The sequence below is a fragment of the Erithacus rubecula genome (assembly GCF_903797595.1).
Source record: "Erithacus rubecula genome assembly, chromosome: 8".
NCBI lineage: Eukaryota > Metazoa > Chordata > Aves > Passeriformes > Muscicapidae > Erithacus > Erithacus rubecula.
The window spans coordinates 23,921,833-23,939,167 of record NC_136659.1 but is presented as its reverse complement, the minus strand read 5'-3'; the positions used below and the strand labels follow the sequence as shown (position 1 = coordinate 23,939,167).

Here is a 17,335-nt window from a genome sequence, read left to right as displayed (position 1 = left end):
GCAAAAGGGGACACAAAAAGGAGTAGTCAGACCCTGGTTCTTGCAGTAAAATGGGAACTGTGATGAGAGAAACCGCATCAGGGTGTCAGCTGGCTGGTGAAGGGCACAGCACTGCCAGCTTAGCAGATCAGTGCCAGCCATACCACAGCTCAAGATGATCCTGCATTCTGTTGTGAACTTAGAATGAGGAAAATGAAAACTCTTCTGCAAAGTGATGATACTGTAATCCATTATCAGAAAGCACTGTGGTGGCAAGTAGCAGAGATAAGGCACCTGCTTGTTATCTGAATCTGAGAGGCACCTGAGAATGCCAGGTACGAGCAGAGAGTTACTCATAAACCTTTTTCTAATTAAGGGGATAATAATTTGATCTGGAATTAATGTTTGGCAGCAAGCTGTGTGGCTTGGGAAGTACTTTGGAATTCACACCTTTGAGTATTTGATTGCTGTAGAGGAGTCTGCATTTTTGGCATGCAGCATGTATTCGGTGTGTAAAGAAACACAGAGCATTTTGACCTTGAGGCAATTATCTCTTCTGAGGACATGGGTTTTGAATAGATATAGTCATAAAAAGAATTTTTAAATTACAGGAGATGTGCTCAATCTTCTCATCAGTATATAGATGGAAGAAAATTTGGGAAGAATCTCTGGGGGACAGAAAAACACTCCTACTTCCTAGAAAAAGCACCTCCCATGTTTGAGAAGAGGTGGATCCTTTGAATCTCAGCTCTCCTCAGTTTGTTGCAAACTGATGTTAGACTGGACATGAGCAAGGAGAAAACTGTTGATAGTGTTTTGTCCTTGAATCATATATACAGATACAGCAAAAGGCATCCCAGGTATCAGCCATAGTGCCACTCTTGAGTTTATAGAAGGATTTGGAGTTACATTTTCACCTTTTCCAGAGACCTTTTCTATGTACTGCATTTAGTAAAGGGAAATTAAAAAAAAAAATACATAAATCCTTTCTTCTTGTTCTAAGGCCAGTATAATTAAGAATTATATAAATTATAAAAAACTAAACAAAGAAATGAGTGTCCTGTCATTAACCTAGCATAGAACTCGAGGAGTTTATCACCCTCTCAGATGTCCACATAACTAGGTGGGCTGATATTAGTGGCATGAAACAAGGAGCAGAAAACAATTCAGAGTTCTGTCCTAATGAACTGCATGGAAGTTGGTGAAGGAATTCTTGTCTGTATGTTTTTACTTCTACTTAAAGTCTATATCAAACAATTAAGAGAGAACTAGCCTCACTGGTTTTGGGGATATTTTCTCATCTCCCCTTTAAAAAGCTTTGGCTATTCATTACTTGTTTTGAGTATTCTTATTAAGTGCAATAAGGAAGATAAAAGTGTAATTCAAATTTTAGCTGCTCTTACAGCAGCTTACATTTCAGACAAGTTTCTTACTTCTTGAAAAATGTGGTCAGGTATTTTGCATTTATATTGTGAAGGTTTTTTGGTTGGTTTTGTTTTGGTTATTGATTTTTTTTTATAAATCATAATGCAAATCTTGTTTTTTGATTTATCAGCACTGAATTCAGACTTATTCTAAGTGGGGACAGTCTTTTATACCACACACACAAGAGGCTTGCTGTGATTTCAAATGTAAGCTGAAAAGAAAACAAATGCAAAGATTAAAAACAGGACATTGCAGATAAATAAATATTAATTGAAATCAATACACACAGATTAATTTACACCAAATCAACATCCAAACCACACTCGGAAGAGCCATAAATGGGAAAATAAATAGACATCAACCTTTTTTTTTTACAAAACTACCTTTCTGAGAGTAATCACAGTACCTAAATGCTCTTAATTTAAGCATTCACTGGAGGATGTTACAGGTAAGTGCTCATAATAAACAGTAGGTGTTTCCCTGAGGGCCATGATAGTTTGCATAATGTGCTAGCTATTTCTTTTCCAGTGTTATGATGGCAGAAAACTGTTACAGTAAGGCTAACTCTAATGTGGAGTTTCATAAATGTCTTTTGCTAACCAGAGATATTGATTAAATTCTGAGTTTCACAGGTTAAAATAATACAACATCTCCAGAACCATCACTTCTCCTCCCTATGATCCAATTTTTTTTTATAATTAACTTTTTTATATTCTATTCTATTTATAGATGGAGAAGTGGAGAGCCCCACAGCTGGAGCAGATGTGGCTGTTATTGGAGGTGAGTAGCAGACTGTACTAAGCAGCACCATAAGAAACAAAACAGCAGGTTTGTTGATTTCTTGCATTTTGCAAAACCCTCACTTTGCTGACAAGACAACAGGAGTGGCACAATTAGAGTTAATTAGGGCAGTGGGAAATCTGCTCCCAGAGGGGCTATTGGCAAGATAACAAGGTGAGATAATGAGCATAAACCATTTACTGAGCAGTACCACCCCCATCCATTCCCCATTTTAGGACAAAATACAAAACAGTCCAACAGAAAAGTCAGTTTCTGATTTCCTTCAGTATTCAAAGGGTCAGGCTTGTCCTTTTGTACAGAACTGGTGCAGCACCTTTGATTTGAGAGATGCTACCTTATACCAGCTGACCCTTTATTGTTACAGCATTCACCACACTATATTTCCTGGTGTTCCATTAAAGCTCTCTCATGCATTTCAACTAAATACAGTTGTCAGAATAAATGAGCAAAGCTATGTTCACAGAGTGAACCTGTCTTTTTATTTTTATTGTGTTTGTTCATTTCCATGCTAACACACTAATTTCAGACATTCACAAGGGGCTATACCAATCATTAGTGCAAATTGGTGAGGTTCTGCTATATTTCCCTCAGGTCCCATCTCCTGTAACTTTAATTTCAGCTTTCTATGAATAAGTAGCAGGTAAATTGATTTGTACTTAGTCCCTTAGGCTTATTAATATTGTGCTACCTCTAAAGCCTATTAGAGCCTCTTGTGTCAAGGGATACCAGTGAAGCCCTAAAAATTGATGAAGCCCACACTGCAACCATGATATTATTTTAAACTTGAAGTTCTTTGTATAAGCAGTTTCATTTCTGCTAGCAATAACTTCACATTCCAGAACTGAGCACCATGAAATCTGGGGGATAATGTTAAGGCATATCTTTAAAGATAGCTATAATCTTTATTTACCCTGCTAATATTCTGTCTATTCCTATGTTTTTATGCCAGTAGGGTATCCCCAATCAGTATACTGATGCTGATAAACCTAAAGCTTTGGAGATACCCACTTTTCCCACTTATCTTGAATATAAAATGCAGAAAATAGGTACTCCCCACCTTCCCCTCATTGTCTCTGCAGAGTTGTAGGCATTTCCAGGGAGCAATTATTTTGGCAAAACATAAAATTCACTTCTAGAAGAAATTACTATACACATCCTCTTCACTGACAGCAGAGGAAGCCCTAGAAATGTTCTATTCTAGTTCTTTTTATTGTGTATTTCTTTAATGATTGGCTTATTCCTGGATTCATATTAATATAGAATCAGCTCAGTATCATCATACAGAATCACAGCAAAAACATTTATAAGTACATCCTGTATTCATGCAAAAAATCATGTTTAAAAAATTATAAAAGCTAAAGAAGTTGAATAAACGTCAAAACACTTAAATTTTTTTTCAGGATTTTTAAGTCAATAATTTGATCTGGGAGGAAAGAGATAGAGTGTGTAGAGTTTTTAAGAATGGGCTTGGCATTCTTTGGACTTGTCAGGACTTGTCTCTTTTATGGACTTCTACATTTTCACATTTTCACAAAAAGATATTGAATTTATTTTCTTTCACTAGGAGTGTTTCCATTTACTGTTTGGGGTCATCCATAGAGATTTTTGTCCAGTCAACACATAGCTGAAAATTAGCCTTAGTCCAAGAGACAAGAAAGATCTAGCCAGAACCCCTTCCTTCTGCCAGGTGTCACTTCCACATTCATTGCAATTAAACTTTCTTAATTAGAGCACGGAATGAAATGGCAGCTTGCAAATACAAAGCAGTTTCAGAGTCCTGCAGCTCCTGCTATTTGTTGAATATCTCCTATGAAATACTACCCTGAACATTTCCTGAAATTGTGAACACTTGAGAAGGCAGGGTTGGGCTGTCTGCAACACCCCCTACCCCAGGTGTATGTTAGCAGAAGGATGAAAGAAACCTATTGGTTTTCCTTTATGTTCCTTTATTTCTCCTCATTTTGTAAAGAACTTTTAGCTCCAATATGTTCAAGCAAATCAAGCCATTGATTTGAAAGAAAGCTAGTGAGAATTTTTCCTGTATTTCTGCAGTATCTATATCCCATCTTTTATTTTGCAGTGTGTTCTGACTCTGGCCACTGCAACATTCAAACCCCTTATGACACATGGGCTTTTCTCGACCAAGCAACTCATGATGTCTGGCTGTGAGACACTTCTCGTATTTTATCACTGGTGATGCATTTGAGTGGTCTCTTTCCCCTAGGAGTGATTGCTGCCGTGGTGTTCGTGCTCATTTGCCTGCTGGTGGTGATGGTCAGGTACATGTACAGGCACAAGGGCACCTACCACACCAACGAGGCCAAAGGGACGGAGTTTGCCGAAAGCGCGGATGCGGCTTTGAAAAATGACCCCGCTCTCCAGGAGGCTGTGGATGAGAGCAAAAAGGAGTATTTCATCTGAGAGGCAAGGATTTCCATGGAGACTTCCCCAAGGGAATCAACCAGAAATATAACATCAACAGAAGTACTAAGAGATGGATAATAGGAGGATACGGGCGAGCATCCTAATTGAAAAGTATCTCTTTACTTTTTTTGTCACTGGGTTGTTTCTTTTCCTCTAGCAGTGAAGAACTAAATGCCAGACACTTGCCTGTTGATTTTATTAGCAACACAGCTGGTCACAGTTGAAATCAATATCATATAAGAAGGAACAAAATCTCAGTGAGTGATACACCAAAACCAGATAAAGATAGCAAATGTCAAGCCTTGACATTTGGTGAAAATAGCAGATGCCAAATGAAAACATCCTCTTAGAGTTAATGATGCATCCTATTCTGAAATGATGAAGAACTACCTGAAATTGAATTTCAAATGGTAACAGAACAAACATTAAACTAGATAAAGGTGATCTAGCTCAAAAAAAATGAATCTATAGCCCATATATCCCCCCCATCCCCTTAAATGTGCATTTTTATTGGCACAGGGGAGTTTATTTTGCTTGTTTGGGGATTTACACTGGGATTTTTGTTTTAATTTTTGAATTTTATAAATATATATATACAAAAATCGAAGGGACTTCAGAGAAATAAAACTCTTGGAAAACATGGCAAAGGTAAGAGTGGAGAATTTATTACTGACTTTCTCTGCATGGCAGCTTGAGAACTGCAGAATGTTGGAATTTACTATATAGTATACAATAGTCAGTAGATGTAAAAATATGATTCCAATTAGTCTGTAGGTTTTCAGCACACATGCATAAATAAATAGATATTAAAAGGTAAAACATCCTGGTTTGAGCTGGCCCTTTGAAACAATGGAGCTCAGATACAGTTTTTTCATGTAAGATATTTTTGCCTGAATATTTATTTATTTATTTTGCATAAGAAAATTCTCTGAGTGCCTGCCAGCGAGACTGTGGATTTTTGCAGGGAGAGGAATTGAGTTCTGGTGCAGATATTAGTACATCTTTCACAGATGCAACCCCATGACTGTTACTATAAAGAAGCTTGTTCATCTGCATCCCCCTGGCTTTATTTCTCACTCTGTATGACTTCTGAATATCCTTTGCAGTGTGCTAGACCAGAGAATTACACTGATGCTTTATTATAAATAAGTAAATAAATAAATAAATAGATTATTCGTGGTGGGTCACATGCAAAGATCTTATTCCTCACCTAGGAATCAACAGGGATGAGTTTCTTTACCCCAGTAAGTTGGCTTCCTAATTGAAGCCCACAGTTACCTCCAGAAACAGGATAATTGTTCTCTGCACCTGCTCATCCACAGCTGTCATGGTGCCCTGGACTACTGAAAATAGAGGTGGAGAAATACAAGATAACAAATCAGACACTGATGAGCTCTGCTCAAGCTGATCTATCTTTTCCTGTGCTTTGATCTTTATATGTGTGTACACATATATATATAAAGTCATCTACAGCTGTGCTTTCAAGACTCTGTTGCTGATCACTTGTGCTCATTTCTTGGCACCAAAGCTTGGAAAGCTCCTGGACTCTGGTGCTCATTAATGACATTGGTCTCAATGATGCTGTAAGAGACTTCAGCAAGGCAAGACTCTGAGGACCCAACTGAAGAAACAAGATATTTCTGTATTTCAATCAAAATCTCAGTCTTTTGTCAGTACTTGAAGAAGATGAACTCTGAATTATTTTTAGAATCCAGATACCTTTAATTTTGAATCTTAAGTCTGCATGTGTTAGCATTTTAACCAAAGAATGTGAAACTCGTGCCAAATTTATTAAATGCTTGAGATATGTTCCATTGCAGAGCCACATTGTATTCTGTGGCTAGTGTAGTATAAAATGCACAAAACACAGTACTGACAGAGCTCAAATATTTTGATATTATGCACTTGACTGTCTCCTTCTTAGACCCATTAATATTTTAATCATTTTACTACTTTTGAAATAGGAACTATTTCATTTCTCTAGGACAAGTGTTAGGGAAAAAATCCCTGATCTTAACTGTTAAGACTGAGTTTATAAAACTGAAGACTTCTGACCCTCCAGTTCAATAAATATGTAAATATTTTCTCTGAGAAAAGGATAACTGGGGTGACTTGAGCTCTGCTGCATCTCCCACACAAAGGGTGGGAACACCAAAAGACTTTCCTCCAGCCTTAGCAGGATCTACAGAGGACTACCAGCCTTTGTCCTCTTTATACATTGAGAACATGTAACATTATTATAACTCTTAAAGAAAGTTGACTTTAGAGAAAATTGTGATGCACATAGGGAACAAATTCCCGCCTCTGTCCCCAGCCATGAAATTCTGGCTTTTGCAAGTTGAGCCTGCAGATTTTAATTAGACACCTGTGTCGTACCTGTTACACACAGGAACCAGACTTAGTGTTTCTTTTGGTGTGGGTGTGAGTTTTTAAATTATGAGGTAGACTTAGAAAAAGTGCCACACTGGAATTGTAGAGGCCAGGTTTTCTGGTGGTACAGCATGAGTTCAGAGGAGCTCAGCCAATTCTTACCAATTCAGTCAACTTCAGACTTGGTGTCATTGCTTCCCTTAAATCTCAACTGAATGCAGCTTGTGGTCTCTGACTATATTTCTTCTTAATAGCTTAATTAACAATCTTTATCCCACTTCCCTTATTCATATAGGCTGACAAACAGTCCAAGCATTCAGGAATAGCTTCCTTATTGGTAATGAGCCACTTTGAACAGTTGAGCAGCAGCATTTCTGTCATGAGCTGCAGCTTCAGTGAATTTATTTCTTTACTGTGCCCTCTGGGTTGTCTATTTAGAAATTACTCAAGCATGCTCAACAGAGAGAAGAAATGGTTTGTGGATATTTTCTGTTTCTTTGTGTTCAGGAAAAACTTTGCTTTGTCATGAAGAAAGCTCATGATATCTGGTGACTGGCAGATTCTAATGGCCTCATCCTGTTTTTTTTACTCATACAATAACTCTACTGTCTTGAGTCATTCAATTTAGTCATAAAAAGAGTGCATTACAAACTTCCTATAACTTTCACAACTAATTAGCAAAACATCCTTCTGCAAGCAGCATGCTGTGCTAAAGCAAACATTGTGCACGACGCTGACACATCTCAGTTGGCAGCTGTAGCTTTTCATCACTGATGGTTAAATGATTTTTGCAATTTGCTTCCTTAATAGAACAATTAATAAAGCAGATTCTTCTTCCCAAACATACTTTTATGTGGGGTCTCTCTGTTGTCCTGCAGCTCTTTGGTGCCCCATCTTCTCACCTGTGGCTGCTGTTCTTGCTTGCAGTCCCCCAGCTCCCATCTGGATCTCTAATGCCTTCTCTGTGGCAGAGGATTAGACATTTGCTTCTCTATTTATTTATCTGTTCTTATCAATAAAGGTGCTCTGCCTCTCTCTGCTAGCCAATAAAATTTTTCAAAAAGGTTTTAGGTTTGAATTGCCAATCCTGTGTCAAATTTGGGCAAATCTGACCAATCTGACCTGGGATGGATTTATGGAGTGATGACATATGCCACATTTTTACAGACAACAGGTCTAAAAATAGCACTGCAAGATCTGTAGTTGTTAAATTTAAATTTAGTGCTATAAATCTCCAGTGATCATCTGCAGTGGTTCTCCCTAAACAAGGGAACATAATGATGATCCCTTGAACCACTTGATTTTGTCCTCATGCCTTAATGCCCTATGAAAACTTCTTGAATCCCTCTTTGCATAGGAAGTCATAGGTCCATATTTACAAGAATGTCATTTTTCAATGATGTATGGGAAAGCAGTGCACCAAAATGACCAATATTTGCTGAAGCAGAAAATAAATATGATTCTGTAGGAACACAGGATATTTTTTCAAGATATATGGAAATGACAAGAATTAAACACAGTATTTCTGATGACATTAGTAAGCTTTATGAGTGGGTTCATGAAGCTTTCAAATTCTTTCACTGATAAAAATGATCCCTTGCAATGGGAAATTAATCTCCTTTTAAGCCATTTCTTTTTGTCAGTCTTTGAAAAAAGTTTTCACAGATTCAATATTCTGACATTCTGCTTTAACATCTGGAACTCAATTTCTTCTAATTTTATGAGCATAACTGACAGTCCTCCCATGCACAAAAATGACTGCTTGCCCATCTCAGCTTCTGAAGCATTATTACAGCTCAGGAGAGTAATTCTGTCCAAAAAAGTCACCCCAATTGTGTATCTGGCCAACCAGACCATGGACCTGGTATGGATTTGTTCTGGGGCTTGGCCTCTATTGTTTCAGGCTTTCCCCAGGTCCAATTTGCCATTGTACATTAGTACATATCTGAGGAGAATTTAGTCAGCCAGTTGTTAAGGAAACGAGACATATATAAGATATACATATGTGGAATTTCTTTTGCTTTTAGAATACCAAGACCAAATCAATTTGTGATACAATTAAAAATAGGACTGTGGGGTTTCTGAGAACATCAAGTTTGCTCTTAAATACAGTCTAGGGATCACAGGGGTACATAAATACATGGAAATTAAAAGGACTATTTTATTCAACAAAGAATGCAGACAAAGTGCTGAAACATTTATAGTTCCAGGATGAGCAGGAAAGGACTGCACGAGTTAAAGCCTTCAAGAATCCCTCACAGAAGAGAGGAAACACTGAGACAAGATGCTGAGAAAATCAGTAAAAAGGTACAGAGCAAGAGAAGGTAATCTGATGCCAATAGGAGAGAAGTTTTTCTTCAAACAAAATAGGTATTCCTGTTTGGAGAAATCAGTGTATTTGCTCACTGTAATTGCTGGCAATAAATTTCTTTAAATTATATGAAATGTTTCCTTTGAATTAAATTAGGTGTTTGGATCCCTTGTGTGTGCAAGTTCAATCAAAACATGATGGTGCATACACACCAACAGAACACTCACATTAAATGTATTGAAAGCTGTTTACTGCATTTTCTAAAACCTCTCATTCTTCACAGAAGAAAGCTTTGTATGTTTAGAATGTGCAGAAGGCTCAGAGCAGCAGTTCCTTCAGGAAAGAATACTAAATACCTGAACAAGCAATGGACCCACATCTGATTTGGGTAAATAAAGGAAGCTCACAATATCAAAATAAAACATAGATGGTGAGGAAAAACTCCAACCATATTACAAAGAAGTTAAATATTTGTTGTAGTAGAGATCCTTGTCTAATTCAAGACAATAGTATTGCAAGTGACTGAAAATAAGGAATCCTTATTCTATGTGCCCATTCCCTGTGTGGTTGGGACAAAATCCCACTGGATTCAGCAGGGCAAGCATTTTACTGATCATATTTATCTTTCCTGCATAAAAATTGTATTTCCACACATGCCAGAAAGAAACACATTAGATTAAAATACAGTCTTTATAAATGCTGATTTTTCAGCATGACTTCTTGACTCCACACCTTTTCTGTTGTTTTGTACTGTATGTATGATGGAAAGTATCTGACAAATCTATTTGGATTGCAGCATTGCTATGAAAAGAATAGAGAAAAAAGCATCCAAAGCTTACTGCTGATTTTATGTTAAAGCTGACTGCAATGTTTGTATTTACCAAAGCTATTAATACAAGGATGTTACAAATCTACTATATTTTGAATGGAAAAAATATGAAGAAATTAATAACTTTATAATTAAAGTTGTAATTTTCAGCATTTAAAAGGCTCTTCTCATATTTTTCTTCTTTTGCAAAACGTCATGAACTTTTAGAATTGCCAATTATGTTGCTTTCATGAGAATGTAGATCAAAAAGGAACAGTCAGCTAGAATTTTTCTTAATAGAGCATACAAACCCTAAAAGATATACTGCTGGTGTTTGCATTAAAAAGTAGAAGCTTTTGATAGATCTAAGAAGGAGTGAATCTTCAAATGAGAAATCAAACAATTATTCTCTCTGAAGAAACATTACCCTGTGGATGTTGGTATGGACCTGTGCACTGCTCTATGATCTAAGCCATGGTATTCTTAAACATTCTGGGCAGATTTTAAATATCTAATGGCTATTTGCTGTTGGCTGACCTGCCTTCCACCCAGCTGGTACCAAGTGTGAATACTTCTGCTTTGTTCTTCATGCTTTCCATACAAATGATCTTCTAGTTTAAAATATCCCCAGCTAAAGAGTGCTGAGAGGATATGCCTGGTATAACAAGTATTGCAATAGAATCATGGACTCATTAAGGTTGTAGGATCACCAAGTCCAGCCATCAATAATGTTGTCACTGCCTTTTCCAAAGATTACTCCTGACAGTGAGGAAAGGTCTTCAGGTAATATGTTATTGGGTCAATATGCTACCTCCAAGTGGTGAAACCTGGAGGCCCAGAAGGACAGTGGATCACCTAAGTTCTGATATCTGTAGAGAAGCTGTTCCAATGTGCCATAGGGCTTTGATGTGTGGATTGTTCATGAGGAAGCAAAGATGAGAAAAGACAGGCTGCTGAAGACTATAAACCAGATTCTTCATTAATAGCAAGCACATTTTGAAAATTGGACCTTGACTTCAGAAAACAGGAATCAGTGTTATTAGAGGTGCTTTCAATTTAGCAGCCCAAATCTGTGATGGCTTTTAGAGGTACCAGTGGCACTGCATGTGGAGACTGGCCACAGACTAATTGGCAAGGAATAATCAGAGTGTGTCCACACCAAATGAATCCTTTAAGGATGGCCAGTAGTTGGCATGCTTACAGCAGAAACAAAGAGGTTAATAAAGAAAAGATTAGCTAATAAAGGGCAGTACATGAAAATAAGGGATTTCAGAATGAAGTGTCATCACACAACACAACCCTACACATACATACGATTCACTTCATATCTATTCTATCAACCTAATGCTTCAGCACAAGATATTTTGACAACAGTGAGAAAGAAAAGGTCCAGACCTTGAAGTAAGAAATCTGTTTCCCAGCAAATATTTTGATTAACATTTCTATTTCAGCTTCAAAAGAAAGGTTTCACACCTTAGCAACTAATCTTGCTAGAACTATACATAGAGATGTTTCTTAATTTCTGTTGTTGGTTAATGATTGGGTCACTCAGTTTCCAGTACCTTGAAAAAAAAAGCATTTAATCTTGCTGAGAGATTGCTACCAAATTCACTTGGAAGGACTTCTCAGTGTGACATATGGGTATGTTGATAAAATGCAACTCAGTGTCACATTGTTAGTTCCTGGGAAGAATCATCTTTATTCATTCTAACACCTAATGGAGTGATCAATAGCATTTTAATAAAGCCCCCTGTTATTCATACTTAACATAAATAAGATTTTTATATTGTATTTCAATTAAATTACACTTCCTGCCATTTTTTACTGTCAATTTATGTTTTCTTCTCCATTCATAAGTTTTTGTTTCACAAATGCACGTGAGGCCCTCAGGGCTCTCCATACTTTCTCTCATATTCCTGTAATGTTCTGCATAAACAGAGCCTTGTGCTCAGAATTTCTTCCATAGAGCAGAAATATCTTGATTCCCTTCTGTCCAACAGCAGCACAACTTACCTAGCAGAACAAAAGTTGAAGAATCAGAGATTATTACATCTCTTAGTTTCCTGGTTGAGGGACAAAGTCCATTGTTCCATGAAGGGAGATCAGGACTCACTCAGTCTTGACATGAGTGATGCTTCTGACACCAGGATGCAAGAAAGTAAAATGAAAAATGGAAGGCACAGCACAGAATCAGGAACAAATGGATTCCCCTGAATAGCAAGATGCTGAACACTTGCCAAAAGAGCCCACAGAATTATTTTTCTTTGTCTTCTTATTCAATATCTCTCTCACCTTTTTCCCTGCAAAGAAAAATCTGGCAGCTGTGTTTAACTTTAACCAGATCTCTCATCTCTGCAACTTCACTGACTGCAATGAAAAATGGATTACAGACACAAGGATAAGAGCAAATAGTTCAGGATAAGATTACTTCAAACCTTATCAGACCCACCAAGTCAGCTTACTCCTAGCTCCACTCACAGGTATAAGTCATATGGATTTTGAAATCCTGTCCTCATTTTTTCATTTTGTTCCAGCCCTCAAGTCCTGTTTTCATCCTCTCCTGTTGTAGGATTGGGAATTTTCTTATTAGACTCTGGCTGAGCTTTTCATGGATACAATCTTCAGGGGAGAGAAGAGACTGTTGTATTGGTTGTGGTAGGGTTTTTTTTTCCATACAAAAAAAAACCCTTAAAACTTGACAAAACTGTTTTGTTAAACTCCAGTTGGTCAGGCTTCTTGGTAAAGAAGATAATGGAATAGTTGTGAGTGAAAGTCATTCCCAAAGAAGATCAGCCTCCCTCCCCAAAGCATAGGGGCATTGAAGATCTGAAAAAGAGCAGTACCAGAATATTTTTCTGACACGGATCAAACAATATCTTTCTATAAACCAAATTCTTGGCCAAAGTTTAATTGTTGTTGGAGAAAAAAACAAAAAACAAACAAATTTAAAAAAAAAAAAACACCTCTGAGCTCCTCATAATTTTCTCCTCTCTGAAATAAAGAGTAAATAAATAATCAGTCTGAAGAAAAAGCATTTTTAATCAGTCAGATGAATAAGAGGTTATTATTCATTAAAACAATTTCTTTTCTAGCAGTTCTGTGTTGTACAGTAAGATTTGTTAAGACTGTACAAAAAAAGTAATATTTTGTTTCATCTTCCCTCTGCAGGAACATTCATGAAATGTGTTTGTATCATTTTAGCTAATAAACATTTTTTTTGCAGTGTCTTCTAGGGTCATGCCCTGTCTCTCCATGTGAATTGTATTCAAGGCAGAGATGGGAAAATATATATAATCATTCCCTGTCTAGCTCCAAGTACAGGCAAAAGTTCCCATCTTCCAAGTGCTCTTTTTCATTTTATTGATATTATTATGGCAAATTAGACTGCTGAGAAAATGTTATACAGTTTCCTAAAATTGTATATTTAGCATGTATCTCTCTCAAGTTGGAATTCCCAGCCAAAAAGACAAGAGATGAATTGGAGCAATGAATTGGAAAAGCAGGAATGTGAGACTCCATTAGTTTCATGAGGAATGCCTCTGCATGTGCCTTGATTTACCCTGGGATTTCAACACAGAGGGGGAGGTTATGGGGTTTTTTTGCTTTTTTTTTTTTTTGTTGGTTTTTTGAGGTTTTTCCTAACAGAGGTATAGCCCAGCTGGCAAAATTACTGATAGGAGTAAAATTCAAGAATCCCTCCAAAGATACTGAGCCTTCTCCTCCAGCTGCTGGGATGTTCATGCAAAGCCAATATAGAGAAAATGAAGCTTTGCTTCACTCTACCCATTCTGAAGAAGATCAGGAAATTATTCTTATCCCCAGGTGTGTATGCCCTAATTTTGGATGATTTGAGAGACAGAAGCTCTGTAACAGAGCAGCTGCTTCATCCCATCTTTATCACAAGGTGCTCTAATGTTTCATGTCTCAGATACCAAAAGCCTCCACACCAACATTGCTGCCAACTTGTGAGAGCCATCAGCTACTGAGAAAATGCTTTCCAGAGGGTCTTATTGCCTGCAACTCAAACAGCAAAAAATGGACTCTGCATTGAGTGTGACAACAGCTGAAGGAGGCCACATCTGCCCAGATGCTGGGCAGAGTCCATAGCTTGTAGGAGCAATAGGATCAGATGTGATTAAACCAGAACAACCTGTGATCCTGAAATGCTGTGTTGGTGAGTGAACACAAAAACAAATGGACCTGGGAAAGCAAGGAATTCTCCCCTGGTGGCTTGGGAATGGTGAACAGTGAATTCATACTGCCTAGCACCTCCCTGTGTAAACACAGCTATGTACTCGTGTTTGAGAGCAGCATGGCCACAAAGACAGGCTGAATTAACCCAGCCTCACCTGTCTGTGGCTGTTCAAAGTTCAACTGCAACGAAATCTAAGAGAAATCTCTTCTGACAGCTGAGGCAGAAAGCAGCAGGAAATGATGGTAGTCACTCGCTGTGAAGATCAAGCTGTGGTTCTCACAAATATTTTATCACCATATAGCACAGAAAACATCTCCATGAAATTCTCTGCACACTGACAAGAAAAGTCCAAGCAAGATCTCCCTGTAAAAGCTGTTTCCTTGTTTGTATCCAGAGGGTTGACTCAGCCCACAAACATATTGTATAAATTAACAGAGATCCCTTCACTTCAATGTCACTTCAGCTACTTTGGCTCTAAAAAACCCCACAAACACAACCAAAACCAAAACACCAAAAATCCTCAGCAGTGTAAATTTGTCAAGGGCCAATGAACACATTGAAAAATGAGATCTGCGGGAAGAGAAGTTATGAAAAGGCTTGAATCCAACACTTGGAACTAAAGTGTACTTTTTGTTAGGCTTCCAGGAAAAATTAATGTTGCAATAGGTAAACTGGAGAATGAAAATGACCTTAAACACAGCTAAAAACAATATTTTTGAAAGCAGAGGGTTCTGATCCTTTCTAAATTATGTTGACAGAGTCTTAATTTTGCAGAACTGATGGCTTTTGTTTTATCTCCTCAGCACAGTTAATCTGACAATGTGCTACTGTAATTATAAGCCAAGGCAAACTTGAATGCATTCTAGGGAGAGCATCAGAAAAAAAAAAAAAAAAAAAAAAAAAGGAAGAAATATGCTATTGTGCATTAATGACTTCATTAAACAAAATTTTCATGATTTTGTGATGGAGGACTGAAATGATGGGCAGGAATTATCTTCTTCAAACATCTGGGAGCAGAGCACAGCTGGCTCTCTATTGGAGCTTGGCACTCAGCGTGCCATGAGACATACTTCAGTACATAAGAGAGGCTCTTATAAAGCTGAATCATTTGGGCAATTAACACTCAAAGCAATTTTCACACAGGCTCTTGATACATGAAATTTGAGTTTTCCATAATTGACAGGCAGGCTGCTGTATGCAGACAGTGCCAGCTTTGCTGTAACACTTCAAGGTTTATGAGGGGGAAAATGCTTTCAAAGATGGAAGGTGCTTTAAACAAGTTTTTCTGCTCATTTCAGAAGGAAGACTTACTGAAAATGTTTTATTATTATGGGTCTGTATAAAGTTAGTTACCTCACAGGAATATTCAGATCAAGGGGAAATTTTTGAAAGCTTTACGTCACAACAGTATAATGTCTTAGAGGACCAAAAAAAACATTCAATCGATTTTTTACCTCTTGCACAAAATCTTGTATTGGGTGTAAGCTGGAGAGTCTCTCTTAAGAAGGTTATTGTTTTCTGTGAAGAGCAGCAACATAAATTAGTGGCAAGAAATTGAAACAGATGAGGAAAAAGAATGGACTTTATAAGTGCAATTACTTTTGATCAAAATTACTGGAAAGTCATCAATTTAGAAAAAATACATTTTAAAAAGCCAACTATATTTAAGGTTCCTATTACTATTAAAAGGCCACATACAATATAGTTTTGACTCAGAATTCCCAGCAATCTGGGAGTTGACTGATGGATTTATCATGGTTAATCCTGTTCATATGGCAGCCCAGAATTAATACAGAAAAGGACGGTAAAACTTGGAGTTAGTCACAGATAAAATTAGAAATCGAAAATAGAATTTGTTCTACCATCATAAATAACCCAAGCACTTTGCAAAGTAAAGATATCACCTTTAAATTTAAAGCATAAAATGATAGGAAAATTAACATTCTTCTCCCTACACCAATCTGTGAACTGCAAGTAAAGGTCCAATGTTCACAGAATTAATTTTGTTTATTTTTGAATGATCAAGTTATTTTTTTCCTTTTTTTCTTCCTCTTTTTCATTAAGTGCAGGACTGAGTAAAACACAATCCTGAAGAATACTCTGAATTTTGTTCCTCCTTTGGTTCTACAGAGTAGTGATTTCAGGCACTCTTTTTAACTGGAATATAGTGATTTAGTAGCAGTGCAAGGAAGGTTATTTAGAAGACAAAGTTACATAGAGCAGTTGCTGCCCACCATTCTGCTCTTAAACTATCAGCTGGTTTTGATAAAGCTTCTCAATTTCCACAGAGATAACTGAGAACAGAAGCTGCCTGAAGACCCCTGACTTGATTAGAGTTTTTAAGTCAGAGTTGAACCCTATCTTCAGAGGCAGCCTTCCTATCAGTAGTAAGCAATAGAGATACACAGCTGGATCCTTTAGACCTAAGAGAAAATTGAACAGAGGTGCATTGGAGAGGTAAACCTCTGCACCTGAGGTAGCTCAGAAATCTTGGATTTACTGACAGGTAGGGTCAATATCCAAGACTTTATTTATGCATTGCTGCTAAGACTGACAATAGCACTTTGCCATTAAGTGCCTCAAACTCATTTCACCTACACTCATATTCCACCAAAGCTATTTTAGGCTTCAATGATCAGAAGAATTTTATCAATGACTCAGAACTCCCAGCACACCTTGCTTCTTAACACTGACTCAATTGCTGCTCACCTGGACTTCATTCCCCAAAATGCTGCTATTATCCAAGAGGCACGAATCCTACCAATCACCTAGGGTTTGCAATCTAGCACAGCAACCAGGTGTACTTAACTTTCTGTGCTTACTTCCACTAGGGAGCAAATCCTCACTTATTTAGCAAATAGTCACAGCCGGGGAAAAGATTTTATAAGGAAGTTTTTCAGTCATCCTTTGGTTTGACTAGAGGGGTGCAAAACAGCATGGTTCTCATTTGAGTTTCAGAATGTATTTGTAGCCAAAGATGAAGTGTGGAGAAAAGTTTGAAGGAATAAAAACTGCAGTGTGA

At 37.4% G+C, this 17,335-nt stretch overlaps 1 protein-coding gene across 1 annotated transcript in view; it reads left to right on the top strand.

Moving 5' to 3' along the window:
• The window catches only part of GYPC (glycophorin C (Gerbich blood group)), a 29,331-nt gene extending 22,707 nt beyond the window's left edge, over nucleotides 1-6,624 (top strand). The window contains exons 2-3 of the mRNA XM_079310956.1: nucleotides 2,134-2,184; nucleotides 4,430-6,624. Of these exons, the coding sequence (XP_079167082.1) occupies nucleotides 2,134-2,184; nucleotides 4,430-4,626 (248 nt within the window). The 3' untranslated portion in view covers nucleotides 4,627-6,624. The remainder of the gene's footprint in view (nucleotides 1-2,133; nucleotides 2,185-4,429) is intronic.
• Nucleotides 6,625-17,335: the final 10,711 nt, after the last annotated feature.